Source organism: Aplysia californica, unplaced genomic scaffold (genome assembly GCF_000002075.1).
Source record: "Aplysia californica isolate F4 #8 unplaced genomic scaffold, AplCal3.0 scaffold00042, whole genome shotgun sequence".
NCBI classification, from domain to species: domain Eukaryota; kingdom Metazoa; phylum Mollusca; class Gastropoda; order Aplysiida; family Aplysiidae; genus Aplysia; species Aplysia californica.
In genome coordinates this window covers 486,934-494,795 of record NW_004797312.1, presented here as the reverse complement: position 1 = coordinate 494,795, position 7,862 = coordinate 486,934, and the positions used below count along the sequence as shown (strand labels likewise).

Genomic DNA, 7,862 nt, shown 5'->3' with positions numbered 1-7,862 from the left:
TTTTTTTCGGGAAATGCCCATATGCCGTAGTATGTACGTTTTGCTATTGGAGACTTCAAAACAATATTACTATTACTGTCTTAAAAAAGAACCATTTGAGAAAGGAGTCAAAGGCGTCTTAAATAACTCTGGTGGTCAAAGCTCTATTTTTTTCCTAAGTAGACAGCAGTGCACACTTTTAATTAGGGAGTGACGTATTTCGCTGTTTGCAATATTTCGGGATGTTAAAAGCCACTACTGGCAGCTATCCTAAAAAAAGGATTGGTTATCGACTGGGGTTATGACCTGAAATTGTAAATAGATTCTTGGTTAGAAGGCGGGATAGTATGATGTAGATTGGGGACAAAGGTCAATGATTCGGGTCCCATATCAAAACGTGGGTGCAATTTTTGAAAAGGTTTGAAAATTAAGAAAAAAGGGGTGTGGTGGGGGAAAAGAAGCTGTGGATTACGTGCATGTGGAAATGTAACAATTATTTAGGAGGGGGGGGGGGGGGGAGAAAAGAGAATACAAAGCTTTATTTGTTAAGAAATAGAATTTTTTTTTTTGGGGGGGGGGGGGCACAAGGGGAGATAGAGGAGAGGTGGATAGGTTGGTTCTGGCCATAGGAGGTTTTGTTCGTAGAGGGGCTATCGTGGCGTTTCTGCGCTGCAAAATTATGCATTAGCGTCACCTCAATTAGGTTACTGAACCTACCAGACGTCAAGGAACATGTTTGCATGATCACAACGTGTCAGGGCCCGATAATGGTTTGAATCAAACCCGAAAGCTAATTCTCCTTCAATTATGACACGCTATTATATGAAAAGTAGCCCCATTGTGATTTCCACTTGATTTAATGGGATTTTCAAATTTAATGTTTTGTTTGTGGTGGCTGATAGTTCTACTTCTTATGTTGACTTAGTTTTGTCTGATTATTACTAGCGTTACCACTCTAAATGACCAACCATCTTCACATGTGCTTTCCATTGATCTAATTAAAGCTTTATATTCCCTTTCTTTCATTGTGAACCCAAAGATAAGTGTGAAGAAAAAAAAACCTTCACAACTTCAGATCCCGTTTCGTACCTTGGCAGTTTCCCTCTTCCCAATAACGAAATTTAACCGAGTAATTGTTCTGCTCAATGGCTTCTAACCATTACAAGTGTATACGTCTCCAGTTATCAATGTTCAAGAAATGCTTTAGGCTCACATGATTCTAATCCCCAAATTTTGCAAATCTTGTTTCAGTGTGAGGACATCTGTGATGCTCGGTGGAATCATATTCTCTGCTGGCGTGTACTTGACTGGATATGCGTCAAACATATACCTCCTCTTCCTATACTACGGACTTCTACAAGGTGTGGGACGTGGTCTGTTCAGTGGCCCCGCCCTGGTTATTGTTAACAAGTACTTTGACAAGCATCGGAGTCTGGCTACAGGCCTGGGCACGTCGGGAGTGGGGGTTGGTACGTTTGCGATTACAACTCTTACACAATACCTCTTCGACAACTACGATTTCCAAAGTATTTTTCTCATTCTGTCCGGAGTGGCTCTACATGTGTTGCTCGTAGCAATGTTATTTAGACCTCTCAGTTGGAGTAAAAAGTATCAAAGTATTAACAATAGACAACACAGCAACAAAAAGACTGATATTCCCACCATATCACAAACCAGAAACAGCATTTCGTCGTCGACCCTCTATGGTCTTCAGAGTACTGAGAGTTTGGACAAAGAATCCAGTACCTGTAGCAGTGAATATGGACACTTTGAGAGATCAACAAATGACCTGCTCACTATGGAAGATGGCAAATCCAGAAAATCACAGGAAAAAGACAAAAGTAAGAAGGATGACTCAGAGGAAAACTATGACTGCTGCTTGAGAGACACCTTTCAAATCCTCTTCCCTGTGGACAATATTGACGGGGTTAAAAAGTCGGATAAAAAATTGTTTGAATTTCATTTGTTACGTAATCCTTCTTTTTTATTGTTTTGTATTAGTATCCTTTTGTTCACCATGGCTTTTAAAGCGGCCTTCACCTTTATGGCAGCACTCGCGGAGTCTCGAGGGATCTCCCCAACCAACGCTACTCTCATCCTCTCCATCGCTGGGGCTACAGACACTTTCGGGCGTATCGGCGCCGGCATAATCCTAGGCTTTCCGCGTTTGCGATCGCTTCGGCATATTTTCTTCAACTTCTTTGTTTTTGCCATTGCATCCATTTCATTTGTTATGCCCTTGCTTCAGAGCTTCGTCTTCTTCTGCATTGTCTGCGGTCTGTACGGCATTTTAACAGGTGCTTACGTCTCACAGAAGTCTGTAGTCCTGGCTGACATGCTGGGAGCAAAGCAGATCTCAAGTTCCTTCGGGATGCTTATCTGTTTCCAGGGCTTTGGGACTCTCCTTGGAGTGCCTCTGTCTGGTGCTCTTAAAGATTTCTTTGGAAATTACGATGGGGTTTTCTACCTGGGTGGAGCCAGCATGGCGGTAGCAGGGATACTTATGCTTGCCAGCAACATCGTGCTTTGGAGGCAAAAGCGTCAAGAGAAAGAGGAGAACGCGTCATCGACAAAACAATAAAGAAATATCTCTTAATCTTCCACCAAAGTGTGGGGTCCTTTTGTCCCATCAGTACTGCTAATGAGCGTATTTGTGATAAAATGATTTCATCATTTCGTCGCTCTTGGTGACTATGAGAACCAGGAGGCCAAGTCTGATGGGTCTTCATGGACGTCCTGATTCGGATGACATCGCTGACGTACTAATATTCCAGAAGATTGAGGTGAGACTGATCTCATTGAAGACTTATGAGACCTTCAGCTGTATAAGAAAATCGTGACGTTTCATTCATAGCCCTGGTAGTTCAGATTGTGACTGCTGGCTATCACGTCAAGCCCACGGGTACCCATTACAATACGCCTTTTCATCGTTCACATCCGTCATACTCTCCAACTATAGACAGCGAAAGATCTTGTCAGTATGTTAGTGTTTTAGTGCCTATTAATGGCAGTTTGCACTGTTTGCTTCCCATGAAGTTTAGATTGTTTCAGAATGCTATTAGGTCTGTAGGGGTAAAAGTATAGATCGTAAAGGGTGTAGAACTCTCTGTTGAGCGGGAATTTGTGTTATACAAACTATACAAATGCTATCTTTTATAACTGGTGTATTTTCATTAAGTACGGCACATTTGATATACGATATGCTCGTAATATACAGGGACCGTAGAGATAAGCAAATGTAAGGCAGCGTGGTGGAATCAGGTTCTCGTCAATTTTTGGGCATGTCGAGTTATTGGTATCATCTTAAAGCTAGTTCAATTGTCTTTATTTAGATAACAAAATATCCATTTATCTTGAATACAAGTCGAGATATTTGTGAATGAAGGAAGTGAGGGTCTCCTATTTCAGAGGCTAAATTATTGAGAAAATGGCCGCCAAAGATTAGTTATTTCTTTAACTTAAAAGTCCTTGGCAACTGAACATTTAGATTTTGTGAGCCTTTAATCAACGTTTTTCAGAAAAATCCATACAGGAATGAGTTCTTTCTTGGGCATGAAAGGTTTTGAGCAGAAAAACAAAAATTTGATAAAAATTAACAAACCTGCAGAAAAATGCAGGTTTCTTCATTTTGATTATTTTGACGACAGCCTGTTTCCACCACGCTGATGACCTTAAATGGCTGAAAGTATTGTACGATGCGGCTGGCGCTATTTCCTTCGTACGTGAAGCAGGCTGCTTCGAGTCCACGGCCAGGGTCAACAGAGTGTGGGGTTAAATACAGCCCCCCAGCAGAAAGACGGAGATATTCAACAAAATGTCTTCCTCACGAGACACTCAAACTATGTTATGAGGGTGGAGACACTTCCATTGCAATGACGAGCATAGCAGATGTCTTTTAATTTAAAAAAGAGGGACCCATCAAAAGGGCAATAAGTCATTCATAGTTGTATCAATTTTAACAAAACTTCGAACAAAAAAGACGCAACCACGGGGACGTTCAGTTTGTCAATATTGTTTTGTTGTAGTTGGTGCAAAATCGACCTTTTTTCCCTTAAAAAAAGACACCTTATATGTTTCAACACAGCTTATGGGATGCCAAAATTCTTTACAGAAAACTTACCGGTGAATACGTTTGACAAAAATAAATCTGTCGTCCCAATGGAATAGCGGGATATTATGTACATTCATTTTAAGGGCGAAATGATGGTGTTATTATTTTCAATCGTTGAAAGGGGAGGGGTGTCTTTCTTATCTATTTGTTGTGGGTTGTTTGGTTTTTTTGCTAAATGCTATAAAAAAAACCCAACCTAATTGGGACGATAAGGGGTGCTTGATTGGAGCTTTACTTTTGCTTTTTTTAGGCATTAAAAAAATTATTTTGCTGTTGTTGTGTTGCTGTGTTGTAGTTGTTGTTGTTATTATTGTTTATTGTTTGTTTGTTTGTTTGTTCGTTGTTATTGCAGATTTTTTAAAAAAGAGAGCGGTATAGTTGGGTTGCTAAGTTTACAGTGAGAGAGGTGGTGGTGAAGAGGGTGCAAATCCCCCCCCCCTCTCTCTCTCTCTCTCTCTCTCTCTCTCTCTGTGTGTGTGTGTGTGTGTGTGTGTGTGTGTGTGTGTGTGTGTGTGTGTGTGTGTGAGTGTGTGTGTGTGTCTCTCTCTCCCCGCCCTCTCTCTCTCTCTCTCTCTCTCTCTCTCTCTCTCTTCCCCCCTCTCCTTCTCTGTCCCCCGCTCTCTATGTCTCCTTCCTTAAATTTCAAAGTTTACAAGCCTCATTAAAAAAAAAAACAACCCTAGCCTTCCTAGTGTATCATTACTGTCACATCGAAAGGAATTTTCAAACGACACGCTCGTGGAAAATCACGTCCTTTTCTTTTTTCCCTGTAAATTGCAATCAAATCGTCTGCCAGAATTTTAGACAATTCTCATTAGGCAAGCAGGCACAGAATAATATACAGAGTAAAATATTTAAGCTATACTGTTGTTGGAGATATTTTTGTATTAATTTACTGCTACTGTTGTTGTTATTATTTTTTTCGTTGTTTTTGTTGTTGTTTGTCTGCTTTCCATGAACACAGCACTAGCAAAATGACTTTGTGTTTAAGATACTTTATTTATATCCCAATTAAGTACAACAAAATGTGTGGTTTGCTCTCTTTGAGAAATTCTAGAGTGGTTTACAGATCTGTAGGGCCAGCTCTTGTGATCTCTGGTGCTTTCTTTTGATTTACAAAAAGTATTACTGAGCTAAATCAAGTGTCATCGCTTTACATCTGGGTATACCAAGAGATCGGGGAGATCTTATTCTAAGGTCTTGAAGTTCTTCACACACAAAACGAAATGGAGGTGAAGGATATAATCATTATATTTACTTCTGGTAAGAGATTAAGAATTAACGCGCATGGTAACATAAATTACATTGGGTCCCTTCTAAATGGCTTATTCTTTTACCAAGAGAAAGTTATGCTGACCGCTAACCTTTTATCTAAAAGTCTTCTTTTGTTGAAACGAGGTTAAGGCGGTGAAGGTCGATGAAACAATTCTCGTTGAAGAACTGTTTCCCCTTGGTTTCGTTTCATATTTAGTGTAGTTTCCGGTTTGCTGTTGTTTCTGATGTGGTGCTCTTCCTTGCTCTTGGATTTTCTTGCACGAGATCCAAACATGACGGGAAAAGGGCAGTTCAGTTCATAGGAATTTGGATCTCATATTAACTTGAATCTGATTCGAACCTGTAATGGACGACGACACATTGCCGAGGAGAAGACTGGTCATTTTTAACAGGTAACCCTCTATGACAGTGGCATTATAATATAAACGGAAAACCCAAGAGGAAAGTGGGAATTGGTTTTCTGTACAGGTGATTGTCTTAGGCAGATGGTCGCTGGAGCAGGGTTGACTGTACCTCCTATACCCTATGTATTCGGATGATTTTTATATGGCTTTGCTTTTTATATAATTAAATTTATCAAAACCATGTTATACTTCATTTGAAACCAGTGGGTTCCATTTAAAAGGTACCAATCACAATTCCATGCAAATGTGAGGACGTTCAATGTGAAAGCCTGAGTGTATAATATGTAATATGTGTGTAAATATGTGTGGTCTGGAGAGCGAGAGAGAGAGAGAGAGAGAGAGAGAGAGAGAGAGAGAGAGAGAGAGAGAAAGAGAGAGAGAGAGGGGGGGGGAGAAAGAGAGAGAGAGAGCGAGAGCGAGAGAGAGAGAAAATGAGTGTGTGTGTGTGTGTGTGTGTGTGTGTGTGTGTGTGTGTGTGTGTGTGTGTGTGTATCTGTGTGTGTGTGTGTGTGTGTGTGTGTGTGTGTGTGTGTGTGCGTGTGTGTGTGTGTTTGTGTACAGAATTTGACCTTCTATGCTGCCATGTGTAAATAAACTGTTCTTTTACGCGGAAAAAATGTTTTTGTTCTTGTTCTTGGTTTTTTTTTTCAATTTCCCGCCAATGTTGTATGCCAGATTTTTTCTTTTTTGTTTGTGTTTTCTTTTTCTCTCTACTTGTCTATAAGTGAGAAGTATTTTCATTATTGAATTGAAATACGTCAGATTTGAGCTTCATTTATTACAATTAGTGCTGTTGTCTTCTTAGACATTGAACGTGGTTTTTCTACCCTGACCCTTACAGCTATGGGTAAAAGCTTTCTAAAGTAATCTGGAATGAGAAAAATGTACTGGTTGTTCAAACACCTCAGATTACAACTACACAAGGTTAAAATCTTATATCTACAAGATGCTTGTAGAATGAATTAATTACTAATCTAGTTTTCATTAATAAAGGATGTGTCAGTCGTTAAATTAAATATACATGTAAAATAAATGGGTTATACCTAACACTGAAAGTCGAACTACAAACAGAACAACTTACTAAAGTAATTTGGATGATAAGTTTTTCGAACACCTCAAATCACAACTATACTTGCTTAGAATCTAACATTTACTGTTATTTGTAAAATTGAAGGCTGGATTTTAAACATAGATAAATCTATCGGTTGTTGATTTAGGTCGTTACAATTAGATATTCATATATGAAACAAATGGATTACATAAAACACTGAGAGTGTAAAACTCAACACAACAACTTTCTAAGTAATTTGGATGACAAAAATGGACAGGTTGTTCGAACATCTCAGATCACAACTACATTTGGTTAGAGTTAAATATGTATAAGTTGCTGTTACTAGTGTCGCCTAGATTTTTTTTTAAAGTGACCAGTCGCTCGCTACAATTAGATATACATTTCAATTAAATAGATTAAATCCAACACTGAGAATGCAACAACCAGCATCACAAATTATTAAAGGAATTTAGATGACAAAATGGACAGATTGTTAGATCAACTCAGATAGCAACTACACTTTGACAGAGTCTATAATTAACATGTGCAAGTTGCTTGTAAAAGCGTAGACTAGATTTTATACATAAGTGACCTGGTGCTGGGTACAATTAGATATACATATAAAATAGATGTTATCCAACACTAAGAGTGTAACAACCAACATAACAACTGACTAAAGTATTTCGGACGACAAAAAAAGGAAAGCTGTATCAAACACCTCACATTACAACAAACATAGATCTTGATAGAATCTGATACGTACAAGTTGCCTGTATAATTGTAGAATAGATTTTCTAAATAAATTTTCTTTCAGTTTCTTTTCTTTCCATTGTATGAGATATAGCACTATCTAATTATTTTCTATCAGAACACAGTGTTGCTTCGTTTTTTCGCAAAGCGCTCAGACCACGTGTATTTTAATCGGGGTTGACCGCTGCTTCTTCTTCTTGTTCTTCTTCTTCTTCTTGTTCTTCTTCTTCTTGTTCTTCTTGTTCTTCTTGTTCTTCTTGTTCTTGTTCTTCTTCTTTTCTTCTTCTTCTTC

At 38.9% G+C, this 7,862-nt stretch overlaps 1 protein-coding gene across 1 annotated transcript; it reads left to right on the top strand.

Moving 5' to 3' along the window:
* The first annotated feature begins 582 nt into the window (after window positions 1–582).
* Window positions 583–2,560, top strand: LOC101858471 (monocarboxylate transporter 12). Its single transcript, XM_005092219.2, has one exon. It carries the CDS (start codon window positions 1,193–1,195, stop codon window positions 2,558–2,560), a length of 1,368 nt encoding a protein of 455 aa, XP_005092276.2. The 5' UTR covers window positions 583–1,192.
* The last annotated feature ends 5,302 nt before the right edge of the window (window positions 2,561–7,862 follow it).

Excerpts from the sequence above, each read along its gene's own strand:
- LOC101858471 (XM_005092219.2), top strand. The coding sequence starts at position 1,193 with ATGATTCTAATCCCCAAATTTTGCAAATCTTGTTTCAGTGTGAGGACA.